A 23,801-nucleotide genomic window follows, 5' to 3' on the forward strand; every position below is an offset into this window, starting at 1 on the left:
TACATGGTTTCCCCCCTCCTCATTTTATCCCCCAACAACAACCCTGCGAGGTAGGTTAGGCTGAGAGTGAGCGAGGGGCGCAAGGTCATCCAGTGAGCTTCATGGCTGGGTGGGGATTCGAACCCTGGTCTCCCTGGTTAGAGTCCGGCACTCGGAGCACTACCCTGGGACTGGCTAAGGAGGAAAGCAGTGGCCTTAAACTGTGGAGCGCTGATTCTAGGCAAGTTATAGGACATTAAGATCTGCCCTGCTGGGCCAAAATGGCTCTCCATGCCAATTATTCAAAGCTTAAAGAAGACAGAAAGGCACAAATGCAAGTTATTCCTATGAATATTAATTAGCTCTTGCTTATATCAATGTCCCCAACTTTCTACACTTGAAGCCTGAAAGGGAACGTCCAGTTGAAATATCTTAAGCCGTTTGAGATAGAAATTGACTTGGGGGGCCTCAATAAAATAAAAAGTCCTTACTCAGCTGCAAGACTCCCTGGGGAGCGAGGGAATCTGTACAGCAGTGTGTGGAAGACTTTTTCGGGCCTCTCACCTGATGTCAATATGGTATCGGGCAATGCTGCGCTTTGAAGCCCCAATGGTTGGGGCTTCAAAGCACAGCACAGGGCCGTGAGACCTCTCCGCTGCTTGTAGCAATGACTTAAGTCTTTGTTTATCCACCTGGTGTGTGATTTTTAAGGTATAGCCTGCCAGCTGATCAACAGAGGGGCAGGCCTGTCATGCTTTGCCGCCCGAGGCAAAACCTGGGTTGCATGGCAGCAGGTTCTGGCAAGATTTCCGCAAGATCGCGCCGGAAGCCACCGCCACTTCTCCACTGGCAATGGAGGTGGCAGAGAGTCCACAGGGGCACTAACTCTTGGCGTTGCACCACCCGAGGCAGCTTCCTCAGCCCGCCTCGTGTTCGGGCTGTCCCTGGATTAATTTCTCTTTAGCCACTTTGAGCAATATACTGTTGGAAAAGTGGGATTAGATGACGCCCAAGATCTTCAAAGCCCTATACGGCCTAGGACCCTCGTACCTACGGGACCGCCTCTCCTGGTATGCCCAACAGCGGAACTTACGGTCTTCAAACAAAAACATCTTGGAGGCCCCAGGCCACAGAGAGGTTAGGCTGGCCTCAACCAGAGCCAGGGCTTTTTCGGCCGTGGCTCCAATCTGGTGGAACGTGCTGTCACAAGAGACTAGGGCCCTGCGGGACTCGACATCTTTCCGCAGGGCCTGCAAGACAGAGCTGTTCCACCAGGCCTTTGGCCAGGGCACAGCCTGACTTCCTCCTTTGGCAATCTTCACAGAACTCTAGCCCAATGGTTGCCATTAATTTGATTTGATTAATTTTATAATGAAATGATTTTAGAATGTTGTATTGTTTTATTGTTGTTAGCCGCCCTGAGCCCAACTTTGGCTGGGGAAGGTGGGATATAAATAAAATAATAATAATTGTTCCACAGCGGTGGACTGCACGCTGAGTTGTGCATTCTGCAGCAAAACGAGTGATTTGTGTGTGTGTGTTTTTATGGGGGGGACCGGACCACACACAGTAGTGTTTACCTGCGTTTCAGTTTGTCTGCGAGCTCGTCAAGGATTTGCACCGCTTGCCTGTGATAATCCAGCTGGGCGTCTACAAGCGCGGACAGCTGGCTGACTTGCTCAATCTGCAGTAAAATGGAAGAAGAGGCTGGTTAGTCGCACCAACAGGGTAAAGAACAGCTGTTAGGCTGCTGAATGAAAAGGTAACAACAGGGCAACCGACTTTCGGGTTTGGTGGGTGTGCGTCAGTAAGGTAAAGGTAAAGGGACCCCTGACCATTAGGTCCAGTCGTGGCCGACTCTGGGGTTGCGGCGCTCATCTCGCTTTACTGGCCGAGGGAGCCGGCGTACAGCTTTTGGGTCATGTGGCCAGCATGACCAAGCCGCTTCTGACGAACCAGAGCAGCACACGGAAACACCGTTTACTTTCCTGCCGGAGCGGTACCTATTTATCTACTTGCACTTTGACGTGCTTTCGAACTGCTAGGTTGGCAGGAGCTGGGACCGAGCAACGGGAGCTCACCCCGTTGCGGGGATTCGAATGTACATCAGTAAACGAGGGGAATTAAGACTAAGAGAGCTGAGTGGGGGGTGCTGGTGTAATCTCACTGTATACAAGTTGTACAAGTGACAATAAAGTATTTCAAATGTTCAATGTTTTGTTTTATAATGAAATGATTTTAGAATGTGGTATTATTTTACTGTTGTTAGCCACTCTGAGCCCAGCTTTGGCTGGGGAGGACGGGATATAAATAAATTACCGTATTTTTCGCTCCATAAGGCCATAAGATGCACCTAGTTTTTAGAGGAGGAAAGGCAGGAACCCCCGTTTTTGGGGGGAACAGCTCACATTTGTGCAGCTTCTTTTGCAAAGGGGAAAAGCCCCCATTTTTGAGGATCAGCTCAAAGTTGTTGAGCTTACTTTGCAAACAGGAAAAAATCCTGTTTTTATGGGGTTCAACTCACAATTCTGCAGCTTCTTTAGGAAAGGAAAGGGAGCCGTTTCTACAGCTTCCAGATAGATAATCTAATCAGCCAGTCACATGTCGCTGGGGAAACAAACAGTCTCCGTCCGCAGAACATTCAATAATGGAGGCCTGGGCAAGGGGCAGGGGCCAGAAAGAGATCCAGCGATTGACCACACATTCGCTCCATAAGACGCACAGACATTACTTTTTAGGAGGAAAAAATGCGTCTTATAGAGCAAAAAATACGGTATTATTATTGTTGTTGTTTTTTTAAAAAGAGAGCCTGGCTTTTGGCAGGGCGCCCACGATGGGATCAGCGTGCGACCTAACTCGCAGAGGAAAGGGACTTGGGTTCCGGGGAGCCTGGGTTCAAACCATACTCACGTCCGTCTCCAGAAGGTTATGCATGCTCGTCTCCGCCACTTCCTTCGACTCCTCGAACTTCTCCAGCGCTTGCCGGAGCTCCTCGTCCGGGATCTTCCCCTGACGCTTCTTTTTGTAGTCAAAGTCTAAGCGCCGGCCTTCCAGCTTCTTCAGATGGTGCTGCAGAGAGGAGACGTCGAGGAGGGAAGTGAATTCCTCCCCGAAAAAGCACAAATACAGTGGTACCTTTGGTTGAGAACAGGATCCGTTCCGGAGCCCTGTTCACAATATGCGCAGAACGCAACCCGCGTCTGTGTGGGTCGTGATTTGCCACTTCTGCGCATGATGTCATTTTGAGCGTCTGCACGAGCGGCGAAACCCAGAAGTAACTCTTTCTGGTACAGTGTTACCCCGGGTTAAGTACTTAATTCGTTCCAGAGGTCCATACTTAACCTGAAACTGTTCTTAACCTGAAGCACCACTTTAGCTAATGGGGCCTCCCGCTGCTGCTGCGCCGCCGGAGCACAATTTCTGTTCTCATCCTGAAGCAAAGTTCTTAACCTGAAGCACTATTTCTGGGTTAGCGGAGTCTGTAACCTGAAGCGTATGTAACCTGAGGTACCGCTGTACTTCCGGGTCGCCGCGGGACACAACCTGAAAGCGCTCAACCTGAAGCAAATGCAACACGAGGTGTGACTGCAACAGCAAGTTTGGGGGTCTTGAACCTCGCCCTGATCTGGAAGCGCATTAGAAATCTTGCAGGACATGTGCAAACCATGAATAAAGACTCATCCAGGAGGCATTTTCAGTGCCAAGCGAAGTGGTCAAGAGACTAGGGGCCGGATTCAGTGTGCTAGCAGAAGCCAGTGCAAAGACTCCCAACAGTGCAACAGGGGTCTCCACCCCCCCATTTCACCTGCGTCCCCCATGCCTCTCCCAAATCCCAGAGAGTTGGGAGAACTCCCAGCAAGGGGGAGGAGAGGAGAGATTGTTCCGTCAGGCAAGCGGGGACACTGGTCCTAAAAGATCTACACTGGCTCCCAGGATGTTTCTGAGCACAATTTAAATTGCTTGTTTCGAAATGGGAGGTTTTCAAAGAATATCTGAAAAATAAATATAGTAGTTTAAATTCTGTTGCAGCATTCGAGGAACTTCAGTAATAGTTGGAAGGCAGATATAAGAAAGATTAGATTTATTAAGAATAAGTTTAATTATGATAAAAGTGTGTATTGGTAATATGTAATATGAATTTGAAATATGGAATAGACGGGAGGTTGGGTCTTTAGTGTTAAGACCAATAGATGTTTTATTGTTTGCTAAGAAAATTATGTGTCTATGGTTATTCTTGTGTGTAATTTGGTATTTGTGTTTCTTTTTTCTTGTTGTATCAATAAAAAACTTTATTAAAAAAATAAAAATAAATTGCTGGTGCTGAGCTTTAAAGCCTAAATGGCCTGGGTCCTGTAGACCTGAAGGAGTGTCTCCACCCCCATCGTTCAGCCTGGACATGGAAGTCCAGCTCCGAGGGCCTTCTGGCGGTTCCCTCCCTGCAAGAAGTGAGGTTACAGGGAACCAGGCAGAGGGCCTTCTCAGTGGTGGCACCTGCCCTGTGGAACAACCTCCCATCAGATGTCAAGGAAATAAACAACTATCTGACTTTTAGAAGACATCGAAAGGCAGCTTTGATGTCTGGCGTTATCGTGTGCTCTTTTATATTCAGTTGGAGTGGCTGGAGCAACCCAGTCAGATGGGCGGGGTACAAGCGATAAATTATTATGATAACTATTTCGCTGACAGAACAATCGTATCTGCGCAAGGTTGAGTTCCACCCTAGGACTTGAGACCCAAGGTTCAAAATCCCCGTTTGGGTATGAAATGACTCATTGCCTCTCAATCTATCCAAGCTCATGGGGTTGGTGTGTGAGGGTAAACAGGACAGGGGATGGGGGAAGTGAAGAGCATCCAGCATTTCCTTATTTACAAAAGCATTTCTGCACTGCCCCATAACAGAATCATAGACTCATAGAGCTAGAAGGGACCTCCAAAGGTCTTCTAGTCCAACCCCCTGCAATGCGGTGATCGTAAGTATCAGGGTGCAACTACAGAACATTAAATACGATTAAAAGCAACAGAAAGAATTCTAACTAGTGACTGAATACAGATACGTAGCCATGTTGATCTGACGCAGCCAAAATAAATTAAAATACTGTCCAGTAGCACCTTAAGAGACCAACTAAGTTTGTTCTGGGTATAAGCTTTCGCGTGCATGCACACTTCTTCAGATACCAAATAGTCAGTTTAAAAAGTCACTATACAGATACTGAACAGTCAGTTTAAAAAGTCACTTCCGGGTTTGCAGTGTTCAGGAGCCAAAATGTTCAAGAACTAAGCTGTTCAAAAACCAAGGTACACCTTTAAAGGTAAAGGGACCCCTGACCATTAGGTCCAGTTGTGGCCGACTCTGGGGTTGCGGCGCTCATCTCGCTTTACAGCTTCCGGGTCATGTGGCCAGCAGGAATAAGCCGCTTCTGGCGAACCAGAGCAGCGCACGGAAACGCCGTTTACCTTCCCGCCTGAGTGGTACCTATTTATCTACTTGCACTTTGATGTGCTTTCGAACTGCTAGGTAGGCAGGAGCAGGGACTGAGCAACGGGAGCTCACCCCATCATGGGGATTCGAACAGCCAACCTTCTGATCGGAAAGCCCTAGGCTCTGTGGTTTAACCCACAGCGCCATCCGCGTCCCAGGTACACCTGTACCACATTGAAAAATGTAGGCAATCGTTACGCAAAACAAATAGATGAAATGGCACAGCTGCATAAAAAGCCCCGTGAGAGTTTCCCCAAAACCAAAAGCCAGAGCTAGGTGGCACAGCCTCTGCTCTGCATGCATAAGGTCCCGGGTTCAAATTCCCAACATCGTCTGGGGGCAGGAAACCTGTTTAAACTCTGGAGAGCTGCTGCCAGTCTGTGTAGACAATACTGAGCCAGGCAGACCAGCACAACTGTCAGGCTTCAGGGACTCTGCTTCCTCGCTGCCCTTTGGCAGTAGACAAGCAGAACAAAGCGAAAGGAGTCTCTTACTGGATTATTGCAACTCGCTCTACGTGGGGCTGCCCTTGAGACTGACCCAGAAACTCCAGCGGGTGCAGAATGCCGCAGCGAGACTCCTTACGGGGTCCTTGCTGCAGGATCACATTGACCCGGTGCTATACCAGCTGCACTGGCTCCCGGTGGAGGACAGGATCAGGTTTAAGGTGCTGGTTTTAACCTTTAAAGCCCTATGCGGCCTAGGACCCTCATACCTACAGGACCGCCTCTCCTGGTATGTCCCACAGAGGAACTTACGGTCTTCAAACAAAAACATCTTGAAGGTCCCAGGCCACAGAGAGGTTAGGCTGGCCTCAACTAAAGCCAGGGCTTTTTTGGCTGTGGCTCTGATCTGGTGGAACGCTCTGCCACAAGAGACTAGGGCCCTGCGGGACTTGACATCTTTCTGCAGGGCCTGCAAGACAGAGCTGTTCCACCAGGCCTTTGGCCAGGGCACAGCCTGACCCCCTCCTTTGGCAATCTTCACAGAACTCTAGCCCAATGGTTGCCATCAATTTGATTTTAATTAATTTTTATAATGAAATGTTTTTAGAATGATGCACTATTTTATTGTTGTTAACCACCCTGAGCCCGGCTTCGGCTGGGGAGGGCGGGATATAAATAAAAATTATTATTATTATTATTATTATTATTATTATTATTATTATTATTACCAGTTCAGGTTTTAATGATTACAGTGAGAGAACAAAGTATCCGTTCCTAGGGATGAGATGCTCCCAATTAAGGGTTCCACCCACTGCCCCCCTTGCCACCCCTGTCACTCCCACCTCTTGCAACCCGATATCGCGACCACTGTGCTTTCTGTGCAGCCAACTTATCTGCTCTCCTTGGGCTGAGCAGATGGAGCTTTCCAGAGAAAGTGAGTCTGTTAACTCTCTCTCTCCCAGTTGAGATTTCAAGGGGTCAAAAAAAAATAAAAAATGGATGTACTGTGCTATATTAGAAGCAAAAAAAAATTGTTTTGATGAATTGGAAGAGATTCCATTGAGCACATGGATTGATAATATAGACGGATCAGCTAGATATGAACGAATTGCACGTTGACGCAAATTAAAAATGGATAAATAGGAAGAAATCTTGAATGAATATTTAAGCGATGAGGCGGATAGTGGTGGGAAGAGAGAGAGGTGGGGAAATAATGTTAAAAGGGTGAAGTCATAGGTATATCAGTGTATTTAAATCTGAATTGTCAAATTACAGTGGTACCTCAGGTTACATACGCTTCAGGTTACATACGCTTCAGGTTACAGACTCCGCTAACCCAGAAATAGTGCTTCAGGTTAAGAACTTTGCTTCAGGATGAGAATAGAAATCGTGCTCCGGTGGCGCAGCGGCAGCAGGAGGCCCCATCAGCTAAAGTGGTGCTTCAGGTTAAGAACAGTTTCAGGTTAAGTATGGACCTCCGGAACGAATTAAGTACTTAACCCGAGGTACCACTGTATCAAAAAAACGATTAAATAATTTCTTTTTAAAAAAGAAGGAGGAGTTCTTCTCCTCCTAGCTGTTCACCCCCCAGTTCTTCCCAACTTCTGTCTTCTGAACTATGCCCCTCTGCAAACCTCTGCTCCAAATCTATACTGTCCTCCTGCTCCTCAGCCTGGCCCCCGACGACAAGGCAGCTGCCTACGTTCTTATCATATCAAGTGCAATCGCGGTTACCTGGATCTCTTTCAAGTCCTTGTCGCACAAGTTCTGAAGGGGGTCGATGAAGTTCTGCTTGACCTCGATGTCCAGAGAGTCTTTAACCTCGGCCAAGCGCTTCATGGATTCGCCAGCGTCGAGCAGTGCATCGCCTTCGTGCGGGGCGAAAGGGAAACAGCAGCACCGGGAGAGTGGGGATGAAGGGAGAGACAAGATAGCTGGTTAAAAGGAAAGAATGCAGGTGGCGCTGTGGGTTAAACCACAGAGCCTAGGACTTGCCGAACAGAAGGTTGGCAGTTTGAATCCCTGCGACGGGGTGAGCTCCTGTTGCTCGGTCCCTGCTCCTGCCAACCTAGCAGTTCGAAAGCACATCAAAGTGCAAGTAGATAAATAGGTACCGCTCCAGCGGGAAGGTAAACGGCGTTTCCGTGCACTGCTCTGGTTCACCAGAAGCGGCTTAGTCCTGCTGGCCACATGACCCGGAAGCTGTACGCCAGCTCTCTCGGCCAGTCGGCCACGACTGGACCTAATGGTCAGGGGTCCCCTTTACCTTTATAACAAAGGAATGGAAAAGATTGTTTATGTACGCTAAGACGGCTGCAAGGATGCTGCTTGCCCAGAGTTGGAAAGACGACAAGATACCTACTAGGATGGACTGGCAGATGAAACTATTGGATTACACAGAGATTGCAAGATTTACCGGGAAAATCAGAAATTAGGAGGATCAAAAGAACGGGAAAAATTTATATTGTATCTGAAAGACCCCTGTAAACACTTTTTGGCAGGTTTTAAATAACTCTTGCAATGAACCATAGACTTTGGATACAATAAGGTAGAGGTAAAGGGACCCCTGACCATTAGGTCCAGTCGTGGCCGACTCTGGGGTTGCAGCGCTCATCTTGCTTTACTGGCCGAGGGAGCCAGCGTACAACTTCCGGGTCATGTGGCCAGCAGGACTAAGCGGCTTCTGGCGAACCCGAGCAGCGCACGGAAACGCCGTTTACCTTCCCGCCGGAGCGGTACCTATTTATCTACTTGCACTTTGACATGCTTTCAAACTGCTAGGTTGGCAGGAGCAGGGACCGAGCAACAGGAGCTCACCCCGTTGCGGGGATTCGAACCGCCGACCTTCTGATCAGCAAGTCCTAGGCTCTGTGGTTTAACCCACAGCGCCACCCGTATCCCATTCATTCATTTGCATCCCTGTAAATAAGAAGGACTTATAATACACAGTTTAAAAAGTTACTTAAAGAACCCACAGAGGGGAGGAGGGACGTTTTGAGATTCGAAAGAACCTCGTGCAATTTTAAATTATTTTTTTTTGTGATCAGGAGTGCGAATGAATTTGTAAAATCAAATAAAAACTATTCTAAAAAAACAAAATATCTTTTAAAGATAAAAGAAATAAAAGGAAAGCAAGAAAGCAAAGCAGCCTTGGCAAGGCTGTGCAAAACCCACAAGGGTGAGAGCGGATGGGCCACTGTTCAGTGACATAGTGCCTGCTCTGCATGGGGAAGTTCCCAGGCAGGGGATGCCTCTCTCTGCCCCTGCTGCAACACAACATGTCTCTCCTGTATTGGTCTCTATGGCCACAGGAGGTGCCGTAATTCTCCAATGGTTAAAGTACCCTCTTCCATTGTCACCTGAGACACAGACAGATGCCAACCAAGCAACCTAATGATAATAATAATATGAGTAGGGCGCCCTCACCGAAATTGGAGTCTTCGCCCAGCTCCTTGCCGTAACGGATCATGGTCTCTCCAAGAAGGCCTTCCGACTGCGGGTAGCCTGGGTTCTTCACTTGCCCTCGGATTTTGGACACCGTGTTCAGCATGGTCAGCTTGGCCCGGGACGCTGGTGTAGAAAAGAGACGGCAGAATAGCTGTCAACTTCCAGATTTGAAAACAAGGGACCAGCAGCCTCGAAAATCAGCAGCCAAAATAAGGGATTTTAGTCAACCAGCTGAAATACGAAGTGAAAAGAGACCAGATAATTTTGGAGAGCAGCGCCGGTTTTTAGCCCTTCGTTTCCAGAGGTTGCTGCTCTAGACACCAGCAGATGAAACACTGCAATTACCGTATTTTGCGCTCTATAGGACGCACCCGACCATAGGACCCACCTTGTTTTAGAGGGGGAGAACAGGAAAAAAAGTTCCCCCTCTCTGCTCAGCGCCCCTTCAGCGAAGCGGCAGGAGAAACGGAGCCCCTTCCATTTCTCCTCCCGCTTCGCTGAAGGGGCGCTGCACAGCTCTCCCTCTCTGCTGAAGCCGGGAGAGTCTTGCTCTCCCGGCTTCAGCGAAAGGAATCCGAAGCCTGCGGAGTGCAGCAGGAGTTCCCACTGCGCTCCAAAGGCTTCAGGTGGCTATCCCTGAAGCCCGGAGAGCGAGAGGGGTCGGTGTGCACCAACCCCTCTCGCTCTCCAGGCTTCAGCGAAAGCAATGCGTAGCTTCCAGAGCACGGAGGGAGCGCTCCCTCTCTGCTTCGGAGGCTTCACGTTGCTATCGCTGAAGCCAAGGAGCCTGCATTCGCTCCATAGGACGCACACACATTTCCCCTTAATTTTTGGAGGGGGGAAAGTGTGTCCTATAGCACGAAAAATACGGTGAATAACTACAAGCAGCAACCACTTTTCGCGCAAAACGAAGTCCGAGCTATGAAGATGCTGCTGCAGTTCTGTATCTTTTCTCTTGTGCTCCACCTGCAGCTCTCAGTTCCATCAGGTGGGGCGGGAGGAGGGGGGGGAGATAGCGCCCAAAGTAAACCCGCAGATCAGACCATCTATGCTAGTCTACCACTACAAATCTACGGGAGAATCGCTTGCGGTCCTGCCCTTGTAGCCCTTGGAACAGCTGCCCGTGCCTCCGCCTCCTCCTCCTCTCTCTGAACTGCTTTCTCTATGGTTGCCCTCGCTCTCCTCTCAAGGCTTCTCAGCAATTCATAGGCCTTGCCAGACTGCCCATCTCATCCAGGTCCTTTGGTGGTGCAGCCGCAGTACGGCCTAGTGGGAGCAGCGGTGACGGGCAGAGGGGAGGCCCCAGGCAGAGACACTCAGTTCGGCGGCCATGAGGAGGATGGTGGCGGAAGGGCCCGAGGCTCCCACCAGTCCCGGCGGGGAGGGGCTCCCGGGGGCCAAGGAGGCCAGAGGGGGGGTGGGCTGGTCAGCCAAGCAACCCAGTTGGAGCCTCCCTCCTCCCTGGCCGGCAAGGAGGGAGGGAGAGGAGCTGCTTCCTTTGAAACCCAGGTAATTTAAGCGACATCATCAATAAGGGACAGCAGCGGGACACAGCGCTGGGATAAGGGAGTTCCCCCCCCCCAAAAAAATAAGGGACAGTTGACAGCTATGGACGGCAGCCATACAAGAGTTTCCATCAGACCGTCTTGCCAACGAGTCAAGGCGATTGCCAATAATTAAGCAGGGGAGGGAAACAGGAGAGGCAGCCTCGCTGGCCAAGAAAAAAAAAATCTACTGTCTTAGAACGACTCCAAAATATCAGGTAATCTGCAACAACAGCAGCAAGGATACTTGTCGCTAAATACTGGAAAACCCAAGATTTGCCCACACTGGAAGAATGGCAGATGCAACTGATAGACTATATGGAGCTTGCAGAAATGACTGGCAGAATCCGAGAAGAAGTTGTGGAGGAGGACTGGAAGAAATTCAAGGACTATTTACAAAAATATTGTAAATTGTATGAATGTTAAGAAAGATGTAAGATTATCAACAATATGGCACCAATAAGTTAGTTAAAAGGAATATGAAGATAAATGAAAAGATAAGAAAAGATAAATTTTGGATAAATATTATGTTAAAATTAAGCTTTTAAGGTTTGGGTTAAATTATCTAAAATTAGGGATACAATATCAGAAAATTATAATATAAGAATTGAAACAAGGTGATAAATTGCTGGGTAAAGTTTGAAAATTTGGAATGCAGGAACGAGAGATGCGAGGAAGTCCAAAGAAGTGAAGAAAATGTGGATATTGGAAAAATTATATGTTTTTTTTGTTTGTTCTTTCTATTGTTCGAAGAAAATCTTTAATATATATATATATATATATATGCTTTCGTAGATTTTCACGGGTACAGGAATGCAGGTTTTGGTGTCCTCGGGTGTCTTCCCGTGTAAAAGTTGGGGTGTCTAGGCGACGTTTCGACGAGGTCTCACTCGTCATCTTCAGGCTGGTGCTTTCGGCTTCTTGTTACTGGAACAGAGCGGGATCTCAATGTTTGAGTTCCTATAAATACTGTAGAGGGGGTGTGGTGTCTAGCCTCCAATGTTCTGGGCAGAGAGGAAGTTGCCAATGGATACCAGCAAAACAGGATTACGAAGCTAATCCAAAAGGAAACACCCCCCAAAAACCAAGACACAGAAGAAAACAATGGCATGGCCCTCCTTCCTTATATCAAGGGCACTACAGATAAAATTAGCAAAATCCTCCATAAACACAATATCAAAACAGCCTTTTGCACCAACCAAAAAATAGCCAATATCCTCAGAAACCCCAAGGATAAAATCCAGTTGGAAAACCAAGGGATCTATGAAATACCCTGCAAAGTCTGCCCAGCCACGTACATTGGACAAACAAACAGACGAATAAATGCACGTATCGCAGAACACAAGAATGCCGTCAAAAAAGAAGAAAAAACTTCCTCTCTTTTCCAACACATGAAAGAAACAGGACACGAAATTAATTTTGCAGATTCCAAATTGCTCTTTAACACGGAACATCACCACAAGAGAATAATCATGGAAGCCATCGAGATAGAGAAACACCCTCACAACATGAACAAGCGTGACGACACATCCCGCTTGCCAGACATCTGGAAATTAGCCCTCCCCACAAAAACTGACACCAGATCCAGAGGCACACAGAACGCCAACACCAATCAACCACACCAGACCCAAACCCAGACCCTCTCCACAGATGAATTACTGACACCATCCAGTAGCCAATCCATGGTGGCACCTCCGGATGCTGCACCCCCCTGCAATCCCTACACAGATCTGGCTGACACAAGCCACAAAACCACAGCTCGCCCCTATACACGAAGCCAAGCCAAAGCACAACTAAGTGCAATACAGCCATCTTCTCAGGAAAACTCTTCACAAAGTTCAAGAGGTCAAGACACAAAGACTTTAGCAACTAATCCACACCTAATGACCCACCTAAGTGGTACTCAGGATATCACTCAAGAAATCACTCAAGGTATCTCTCAAGTAATTAAGGAACAAAAGAAGAAAAGGCACACTAGCCTGGGAACTTCCTCTCTGCCCAGAACATTGGAGGCTAGACACCACACCCCCTCTACAGTATTTATAGGAACTCAAACATTGAGATCCCGCTCTGTTCCAGTAACAAGAAGCCGAAAGCACCAGCCTGAAGATGACGAGTGAGACCTCGTCGAAACGTCGCCTAGACACCCCAACTTTTACACGGGAAGACACCCGAGGACACCAAAACCTGCATATATATATATATATATATATGGAGCAAATATATATATATATATATATATATATATATATATATATATATATATAAAATATCAGGTAATGGCTGTTTTTCCAGGGTTGCAGGCAGAAAATAGTCCAGTTGCCAGAAGTGAGAGGGGTGTGTGCGCGAAAGCTACGGACTCCCTGATCTTCTGGCAAAGATCCCAATTAATCCCTGGGGTCCTCTTTGCAGAAGTGGTTACGGGAAGCCTGCTGGAATGCAACCCAAATGCCAAGAATCGGGAGCAGGCCGCACGGACCGCCTTGCCGACTGGCTCAGCAGCAAAAAACACAGTGCGCGTCGAAAGCTACCTTCAGCTCAAAGGGACAGGTCAGCAAGTGGGGGGGGTAGGGAAGACCCCTTCTCTTGCTGAAACCCTGGAATGCCACGGTCAGTGCAGGTGATATTGGGCTGGATAGGCCAGTGGCCTCGACTCAATTCTCATTTATTCTCGGGCAAATGATATATTTTTGCAAGCTTGACGGGTGTCATGTACCACCTGTATGTCATTTTCATAATATTCTCTCTTAAGGCATTGCATGCCGTGAATTTCATACCGGTGGTCCACAACTGTTCCCAGTCAGCAAACATAATATTGTGACCAATATCTTGTGCCCATTTAATCATAGCTGATTTGACCGTTTCATCCTGAGTATTCCATTTTAACAGCAAGTTATACATTCTTGAAAGTATCTTAGTTTTGGGGTCTAACAGTTCTGTTTCCAATTTTGATTTTTCCACCTGGAAGCCAATTTTTTTATCTAAATTGTAGGTCTCTCTTATTTGATAGTAATGAAGCCAATCTCGCACTTTATCTTTTAATTTCTCAAAACTCTGCAATTTCAATTTATCTCCTTCTTGTTCCAGTATTTCCCAATATTTCGGCCATTTGGCCTCCATATTGAGTCTTTTCAAAGCCTTTGCTTCCATTGGTGACAGCCACCTTGGGGTTTTATTTTCCAGTAAGTCTTTATATCTTATCCAGACATTAAACAATGCTTTCCTGACAATATGGTTTTTGAATGCTTTATGTACTTTAACCTTGTCGTACCACAGATATGCATGCCACCCAAAAGCATTACTGAAACCTTCTAAGTCCAAAATGTCTGTGTTCTCAAGAAGCAATTCTCAAGCAACTTCCTGTGCTCCCAAAATCATGTGCTCATTCGGAACCACAAAGGCTTTATTTTGGGAAGAGGGCTTACAGCTCAGTGGCAGAATATCTGCCCTGCATGGTGCAGAAAGACCCAGGTCCAAGCCCTCCACCCCATGTCAAAGAGCAAGCCGCCAGTTCAAAGTTGGGAGTTAACTCTTTATTAGCAAAAGCATACTATCTCCAGGCTTGGCTGGCTGTCAGGTCTAATGAGCACAGCAGCTCATCCCTCTTACCCCATGAATCACTTGCTGAGGCTGAAAGTCCCCACCTCCCCACAGCCGTCTAAGTTAAGGTTACCAGATTTTTTTCAATGAATCCGGGAGCACTTTTCAACTTCAATAGATTTTGTATGGGGACTGATTTGTAAATCCAGGGACTGTCCCTGAGGACATCTGGTAAAGGTAAAGTTAAAGTTAAAGGTAAAGAGACCCCTGACCATTAGGTCCAGTCGTGGCCAACTCTGGGGTTGCGGCGCTCATCTTGCTTTATTGGCCGAGGGAGCCGGCGTACAGCTTCCGGGTCATGTGGCCAGCAGGACTAAGCCACTTCTGGCGAACCAGAGCAGCGCACAGAAACGCCGTTTACCTTCCTGCTGGAGCAGTACCTATTTATCTACTTGCACTTTGACGTGCTTTCGAACTGCTAGGTTGGCAGGAGCATGGACCGAGCGACGGGAGCTCACCCCGTTGCGGGGATTCGAACTGCCGACTTTCTGATTGGCAAGCCCTAGACTCTGTGCTTTAGACCACAGCGCCACCTGCATCCCTCAACAACCCTGAGTAAACCACAGCAAAAAAACCTCAACAACTCTGTCCTATCTCCCCCCTTTTTCTTAAATTTGAGTCCTCCCTGCAGGCAGAAGAGAGGCGCTGTGCCACATTTCTGGGCCATAAAGTTATCTGGCTCTGGGCTACCCCTCGGGTCTTCTGACTCTGAAAATGTGAGAAAGGGGGCAAGTTTAAATAGCACACCTTCTCAAGAGCCTGCTCAGTTGGATGTCTTAAGTGTTCCTTCCGCAACTCTACAATGTGGATTTCCCCTCCCACTGCGGTTCTTGTATCTGGCTTTTTATTTCTGATATTTTTAGGATGTTGCAAGCCGCTTAAGAGATTTCCTTTGGAATGCGAGGCGATGTAAGAGCCACCGACACGAATAAATAAAATAGGGGCAGGGTGCGAGCGCACACAGCCCAAGCACACCCCGGCTGATTAAACCAGGATCTGATCCCTGAAAAGCAGTCAAAGAAGTCGCCACGAAAACTCAGCAAAAAACTATTTCCCCCGTGACCACAAAATGCAGATCGAGTAAGAAAAAACACACACAGAGGTCTAAGCAAAAACAAAACAAGAGTCGGAGACCATGGTATCGGTAAAGAAATGGTGTGTGTGTGTGTGTGGATAGCACCAGCTACAGAATAAGGTGCAGGGGACTCCATCACGCCAAAAGATTTCACGTTGCATCGAGCAACGTTAAGCGAAACAAAACCACCCGTCCCTTTCTGGCTGCAAAAATGGGTTGCGCTGTTTTTTTCCACCCGAGTGGAGGCCAAAATTCCCATGCATATGTTCCACATCAAAATCACAGCTTTCTGCTGGAAGAGCACCGCCTCTTGTCTAGCAACAAACAGCCACCAAGCTGTTTTACGTGTTGTCTTTTTTTAAGAACTCTGGGGTGCTGGGGAATGCGGGTTGTGGGTGTTGTTCAGGCACAGGCAAACTCGGCCCTCCAGATGTTTTTGGGACTACAATTCCCATCATCCCTGACTGCTGGTCCTGCTAGCTAGGGATGATGGGAGTTGTAGTTCCAAAACATCTGGAGGGCCGAGTTTGCCTGTGCCCGATGTTGTGAGACTCCAATTCCCATCATTACCTATTGCTGGCTGCACTGACTGCTGGGAGCTGGAGTCCAAGAAGGTCTCAAGGAAGGAAGTAGAATTCGTCTCAAAAAGCAAATGCTTTTTTTTTTTAAAAAAAAAGAAACAATTCTGGACAAAATTCGCAAAAAAGCTCAGATGCCACTTAGCCATGGCAAAAGGCCTTACCAGGATTGGGTTGGAGGTATTCCGTAGTCCTAGCCAAGACTTCTGTAACAGCTTTGCTGGTGAGATCCACTTTCTGTAGAAATGGAAGCAATGATTTGACAATACAAAAGCAGTAGCAGTCATTTTTTCCTCCATAGGTAACTCTAATGACTGGAGAAGATTAACCACTTTCAGTGGAAATGCAAATCCAGAACATTGTTATAAAAAAGGTAATGGTAAAAGGACGCCTGGACGCTTAAGTCCAGCCAAAGGCGACTACGGAGTTGCAGCGCTCATCTTGCTTTCAGGCCGAGGGAGCCGGCGTTTGTCCGCAGACAGCTTTCCGGGTCATGTGGCCAGCAGGACTAAACCGCTTCTGGTGCAACGGGACACCGTGACGGAAACCAGAGCGCATGGAAATGCCGTTTACCTTCCCGCTGGAGCAGTACCTATTTATCTACTTGGACTGGTGTGCTTTCGAACTGCTAGGTTGGCAGGAGCTGGGACTGAGCAACGGGAGCTCACTCCGTCATTGTGGGGATTCGAACTGCCGACCTTCCGATCGGCAAGCCCAAGAGGCTCAGTGGTTTAGACCACAGCGCCACCCGCATATGTTATGTAGGACCTAGAACAGCCTTCTCAAGGAATGCCCTCCATCAGTCTGGGGAAGGTCTGTACTAGCCTTTCTCAACCTTGGGTCCCCAGATATCGTTACACTACAATTCCTGTTACAGATAGGTAGCCGTGTTGGTCTGCCATAGTCAAAACAAAAAATTCCTTCCAGTAGCACCTTAAAGACCAACTAAGTTAGTTCTAGGTATGAGCTTTCGTGTGCATGCACACTTCTTCAGATACACTGAGACAGAAGTCACCAGACCCTTCTATATAGTGAGAAGGTGGGGAGGGGTATTACTCAGAAGGGTGGTGGGAATGGGTGATTGGCAGATAGCTGTGATGAGCCTGTTGACGACTCTTAACGACTGCAATAGGTCTTGCAGGAAAAAGCAAGGGGTGAGAAGGTGAAAAATGGCTTTGTCATGTATAATGAGATAAGAATGCAATGTCTTTGTTCAGACCAGGTCTCTCCATGGTTTTAAGTTTGGTAATAAGTTGCGATTCAGCAGCTTCTCTTTCCAGTCTATTTCTGAAATTCCTTTGTAATACAACAGCTACTTTGAGATCTTGTATAGAATGTCCTGGGAGATTGAAGTGTTCTCCTACTGGTTTCTCTGTCTTGTGATTCCTGATGTCAGATTTATGTCCGTTTATCCTTTGGCGTAAGGTTTGGCTCATCACAGCTATCTGCCAATCACCCATTCCCACCACCCTTCTGAGTAATACCCCTCCCCACCTTCTCACTATATAGAAGGGTCTGGTGACTTCTGTTTCAGTGTATCTGAAGAAGTGTGCATGCACACAAAAGCTCATACCTAGAACTAACTTAGTTGGTCTTTAAGGTGCTACTGGAAGGAATTTTTTTGTTTTGACTACAATTCCTGTTATCTCTGACCACTGGTCCTGGTATCTGGGGATGGTGGGAATTCCCCAACCCTGATGTGGGCCAGCCTGAAGTTGAGCCCATTTGCCAGAGGACTTATTTCATGCATTATGGTGGTGATGATCAAATTTATATACCGCTCTATACCCAGAGGTCTCAGGGCGGTTCACATAAAAAGATCACAGTATATAAAATTTAAAATAAAAGCAATAACCCAATAACACCCCCCCCAAAAAAGAGCCACATTTCCAAAGCGTATAGGATGTCCATCAGGTCAACCAAAGGCCTGATTAAAAAGGAACGTTTTTGCCTGGTACCTAAAGGTGTATAATAAAGGCGCCAGGCGAACTTCCCTGGGGAGAGCGTTCCACAGACGGGGAGCCACTGCAGATAAGGCCTCGTTCTCGTGTTGCCACCCTCCGCACCTCTCGAGGAGGAGGCACATGAAGGAGGGCCTCGGAAGATGATATCAGGGTGTGGGTAGGTTCATATGGAAAGAGGCGGTCCTGGAGGTCTTGAGGTCCTGAGCCGTTTAAGGCTTTATAGGTCAGGACCGGCACTTTGAACTGGGCCAGGAAACTATCCGAGACCAAGGAGAAGAGTCGGCGGAGGAAGAGTGGAAGAAATTTAAAGTTTATCTTCAGAAATATTGTAAAATTAAGGAATGTTAGAAAGACGTTGGGGAAAAAAATTATGTGGTTTTAGCAGAAAGGATAGGAAGGATTAAGTAAAAATGAATTGGTGAAAGAGAGAATGTAAAATTATAGTATGTTAAGATAAATTACGAGGATAAAAACAAAGTTGGAAGGATTTGCTGGAATGTCTAATTGAATTAGAATACAAAAATGGGAGGCGTGAGGAAGTCAAGGAAATAAGTGAATGTAAGTACCGTATTTTTTGCTCTATAAGACTCACTTTTCCCCTCCTAAAAAGTAAGGGGAAATGTGTGTGCGTCTTATGGAGCGAATGCAGGCTGTGCAGCTATCCCAGAAGCCAGAACAGCAAGAGGGATTGCTGCTTTTGCTGCGCAGCGATCCCTCTTGCTGTTCTGGCTTCTGAGATTCAGAATATTTTTTTTCTTGTTTTCCTCCTCCAAAATCTAGGTGTGTCCTGTGGTCTGGTGCATCTTATAGAGCGAAAAATATGGTAAGTGATTTAAAGGTTTGACTTGCTTTTTATTTCTTTTTGTGTGTTCTGTTTTTTGATGATGGTTTTTTTTTTATATGTATTGTTTTTTCTCCTTCTTCTTTGATTGTTATGTATATATACAGATATATTTTTTCTCTTTTCCTTTTTTTCCTGTAACCTTTAAAATCTTAATAAAAAAAAATTATTTTTTTAAAAAATGAACTGGGCCAGGAAACTAACTGGCAGTCAGTGCAATTGGACCAGGATTGGTGTGAGATGCTCAAGCCGTCTTGCCAGTCCCGTGAGCAACCTGGCCGCTGAATTCTGCACCAGGTGAAGTTTCCGAACAGTCTCCAGAGGCAGCCCTACGTAGAACGCATTGCGGTAATCTAACCTTGAGGTTAGCAGAGTATAGACATGAATGTGCCACCCATGTGCAATGTTGCTTTTCCTCTACTCACCTTTTCCATTTCCTTGAAGTCTTCATCTAGCTTGGTGCCCTCGGCTCCTCCAACCTTCTCGCTGACCATCTTTAAAGAAAACAACAAACACAAAGCACGTTTCAACAGGCAGTTGCTCAGCTAACACACTATTTCAGAATTGTCAACTTTTCTTTTTGCAGGAGAAACAGATTGGGTACCTTTCAATTAACTTGCTCTTTTATTGAGGATTTTTTTCCTCCATAGGTAAAGGTAAAGGGACCCCTGACTATTAGGTCCAGTCGTGACCGACTCTGGGGTTGCTGCGCTCATCTCACTTTATTGGCCGAGGGAGCTGGCGTACAGCTTCCGGGTCATGTGGCCAGCAGGACTAAGCCGCTTCTGGCAAACCAGAGCAGCGCACGGAAACGCCGTTTACCTTCCCGCCGGAGCAGTACCTATTTATCTACTTGCACTTTGACGTGCTTTCGAACTGCTAGGTTGGCAGGAGCAGGAACTGAGCAACGGGAGCTCACCCCATCATTGCGGGGATCTGAACTGCCGACCTTCTGATCAGCAAGTCCTAGGCTCTGTGGTTTAACCCACAGCGCCACCCGCGTCCATAACAACAACTAAAAACAGGTAGGTAGCTGTGTTGGTCTGAAGCAGTTGAAATAAATTTAAAAATTGTCTGGTACCACCTTAGAGACCAACTAAGTTTGTCCTGGGTATAAGCTTTTGTGCGCATGGTATCTGAAGAAGTGTGCATGCACATAAAAGCTTATACCTAGAACAAACTTAGTTGGTCCCTAAGGTGCTACTGGAGAATTTTTTTATTTATTTCAACAACTAAAAAGCAACACATTTAATGGATGGCCATCTGTCATGGATGCTTTAGTGGTACTAGACCTTCCAACTCCACGATTCTATGATTCACACCCTTATTCCAAGCAAAACCAAGTTTCACTTAGGAACGAACAGATTACAAATATGCTGGGTAAGTGTAAGCAAAGGAAGCTTGCTAGTGACAGAGCCTAGAGAGCACATTTTTAAAGGGACTAGTTCAATTTCAATATGTCCAAAATGGAAGTGATTCCAGTTTGCGTTCATCCCTTTACAGAATCCACTAGTTACGTCCAATGTTCAGTTCCAATTATTCCAAACAGTCTTTGGTGTTCTTTTGTAGCATCCAGAACGTTCCAAGGTGCTGTGCTGCAGGTATGAAAAAATAAAATCACAGTGCACATGGAGTGGAACGGGAATGGTTTGGTTTATTATTTTCTCCAACAAGTAGGATATTTGAGCTTCAAGGCCCAATGGGTCTCAAGAGGTGACACACACAAAAGAACAAACACAGGCAAATGCGTGGCAAAAAGGAGGTTTTCAAGCTTTTTGAGTCCACAGCTCCCTTGAACTTTCTTTCTGCGGCACCCCTGTGGGGTTCAGGAGCCCATTGTGCCACCCCATGCCTGCAGAGCTGGCACCCCCTGACCCCTTTTTGAACACCCTCCCTTATTTTCTCTCTCTGGATTGGATGGAGGTCTGAGAGCCTTGGCCTAGAATGTTGTGGGGAGATAGTGATGTAATGCAATTGGGCATGGGTTAAATCTTCACCAACGCAGGCGTTAAAAGTCTGTGCAACAAAGGTAAAGGTAAAGGGACCCCTGACAGTTAAGTCCAGTCGCGGACGACTCTGGGGTTGCAGCGCTCATCTCACTCTTTAGGCAGAGGGAGCCGGCGTTTGTCCGCTTCTGGAGACAGTTTTACGGGTCATGTGGCCAGCATGACTAAGCCGCTTCTGGCGAACCAGAGCAGCATACGGAAACACCGTTTACCTTCCCGCCGGAGTGGTACCTATTTATCTACTTGCACTGCGTGCATTCGAACTGCTAGGTTGGTAGGAGCTGGGACAGAGCAACGGGTGCTCACAGTGCCACCCGCGTCCCTCTGTGCAACAAAGACGTTGGCAAATGTGATATGAAGGCTGGCGGGATCAACCCCACCATGTGGGAATCCCTTGCAAATGACAACAGTGCCTGGAGACAAGGCAGTCAAGTGTTATATCTGTAGCAGCGACTGGAGGAGCACAGACAGAATAAACACCACGGTGTTGCGTAACTGGACACACTCATCTGCCCCAGCCAGTGTTGGAAACGCGGGTATATAAGCTAAGTGCCAAGTAGACACCTTAAATCTAGTTCAACGCAACAGAATGTCCATTCACCGGGGGTGGGGGTTAGACTAGATGATCAATCTCAACTGTGTCGCTCAACTGCACCTTGCTCTTACAACAATTCACTTGTCCCAGTACGCGAGAAGGAGAGACGCACCCGGTGGAAAAGGAAATGGCGTTAGCTACGGACTGAGGCAGGGGTTTTTAAACTGTGGTCGCCAACCCAGTGCCCAGTAATCTCCACGGAGTCCCAACTGGACCCACGCCAGGAGCAAAAGGCGCCTGGCTAATTTCTAATGCTGGTCCCAGCACCAAGAAGACATATCTCTCTCCCACAACAGTTTCTATAGCCACAGCAGGAGCGGCAACCATCCTACAGTTTGACTTCACTCCAAAAAGCGCATTCCTTTATTGTCTTCCAAGGCAGAAGGAAGCCAGCCTAACCTAGAGTTTCCTTCCTTCCTTCCTTCCTTCCTTCCTTCCTTCCTTCCTTCCTTCCTTTTCTCTTTATCTCCCTTCCTCCCTTCGAAAAGGGGTAGGGATCTGATCAGAAGAATGTTGTAGCTTGGTAAGGACAAAAAAGAATGGGGGGGGGAATTAGCATCTACCTAGGGGACCACTGCAGGGACACGGGTGGCGCTGTGGGTTAAACCACAGGGCCTAGGACTTGCCGATCAGAAGGTTGGCGGTTCGAATCCCCGTGACCGGGTGAGCTCCCGTTGCTCGGTCCCTGCTCCTGCCAACCTAGCAGTTCAAAAGCACGTCAAAGTGCAAGTAGATAAATAGGTACCGCTCCAGCGGGAAGGTAAACGGCATTCCCGTGCGCTGCTCTGGTTCGCCAGAAGCGGCTTGGTCATGCTGGCCACATGGCCCGGAAGCTGTACGCCGGCTCCCTCGGCCAGTAAAGCGAGATGAGCACCGCAACCCCAGAGTCAGTCACGACTGGGCCTAATGGGCAGGGGTCCCTTTACCTTTACCGGACCACTGCAAGCAGATGAAAACATTACCAGGATTTTAATCTCACTTGCAATGCAACAAACGTTATGGACAATATAGATTGATATGGAATACAGGCTACGGAATAACATACAGTTTTAAATGTTAACAACAGGACCCACGGAGGGGATGGCGGGGGGGGGGGGGGAGTCTCGAGATTCAGAGAAATCTCTATATGTGGATATGGATATGTACTTGGCAAAATCAAATAAAAACGATTTCAAAAAAAGAAAATGTTGTAGATGGTAGGTGTCTCCCCCTTTTCTTATTTTCATCTCTGCACCTTCCTTTCTGCCGCGCTCCTGCAACAACACGTCTGTCCATCGTTGCGACGAACACAGAACAAACATTGCTCTAGCTGAGCCCATAAAAACAAGAGGATAAAGGCCGCCAGAGTTTTAAAGCTCAATTAAAGAAAGGTCTGGGCAAAGTGCCGAAAACGCGAGCCTCCGCAGGGAAGTGATGCCATGGACGCGGCATCTAAAAAAGCCAATGCAATTCTGGGCTGCATCAATAGGAGTATAGCATCTAGATCAAGGGAAGTAATAGTGCCACTGTCTTCTGCTCTGGTCAGACCTCACCTGGAGTACTGTGTCCAGTTCTGGGCACCACAGTTCAAGAAGGACACTAACAAACTGGAAGGTGTCCAGAGGAGGGCAACCAAAATGGTCAAAGGCCTGGAAACGATGCCTTATGAGGAACGGCTAAGGGAGCTGGGCATGTTTAGCCTGGAGAAGAGGAGGTTAAGGGGTGATATGATAGCCATGTTCAAATATATAAAAGGATGTCACCTAGAGGAGGGAGAAAGGTTGTTTTCTGCTGCTCCAGAGAAGCGGACACGGAGCAATGGATCCAAACTACAAGAAAGAAGATTCCACCTAAACATGAGGAAGAACTTCCTGACAGTAAGAGCTGTTGGACAGTGGAATTTGCTGCCCAGGAGTGTGGTGGAGTCTCCTTCTTTGGAGGTCTTGAAGCAGAGGCTTGACAACCATATGTCAGGAGTGCTCTGATGGTGTTTCCTGCTTGGCAGGGGGTTGGACTCGATGGCCCTTGTGGTCTCTTCCAACTCTATGATTCTATGATTCTATGGATGGGACGGTACCACTGTAGAGGTCCTTCTCTACGGTTAAAACTCTTCTCTGCAAGATGACATCTGTTTGTTCCAGTGCTCAATAAGGTCAATGGGAGGGCAGGTGCTCCTTCGGATGTTGTCCCCACCAGGATGACAATTCCCCTCCTTCCTTCCTTCCTGCCTTCCACCACCACCGGCAAGGTCATCTCTGGAGGGTCACC

The 23,801-nt window shown here is 47.4% G+C and overlaps 1 protein-coding gene across 2 annotated transcripts in view; it reads right to left on the reverse strand.

Moving 5' to 3' along the window:
• Positions 1–23,801, reverse strand: part of SH3GL1 (SH3 domain containing GRB2 like 1, endophilin A2) — a 63,229-nt gene that overhangs the window by 9,939 nt on the left and 29,489 nt on the right. For both annotated transcript variants that reach the window (XM_083720647.1, XM_083720646.1), the window contains exons 2-7: positions 19,379–19,447; positions 16,313–16,385; positions 9,331–9,474; positions 7,639–7,772; positions 2,890–3,048; positions 1,560–1,663 (exon numbers count right to left, since the gene is read on the reverse strand). In XM_083720647.1, the coding sequence (XP_083576773.1) occupies positions 1,560–1,663; positions 2,890–3,048; positions 7,639–7,772; positions 9,331–9,474; positions 16,313–16,385; positions 19,379–19,447 (683 nt within the window). The remainder of the gene's footprint in view (positions 1–1,559; positions 1,664–2,889; positions 3,049–7,638; positions 7,773–9,330; positions 9,475–16,312; positions 16,386–19,378; positions 19,448–23,801) is intronic.

Source organism: Podarcis gaigeae, assembly GCF_964106915.1.
Source record: "Podarcis gaigeae genome assembly, chromosome: 18".
NCBI classification, from domain to species: Eukaryota; Metazoa; Chordata; class Lepidosauria; order Squamata; family Lacertidae; genus Podarcis; species Podarcis gaigeae.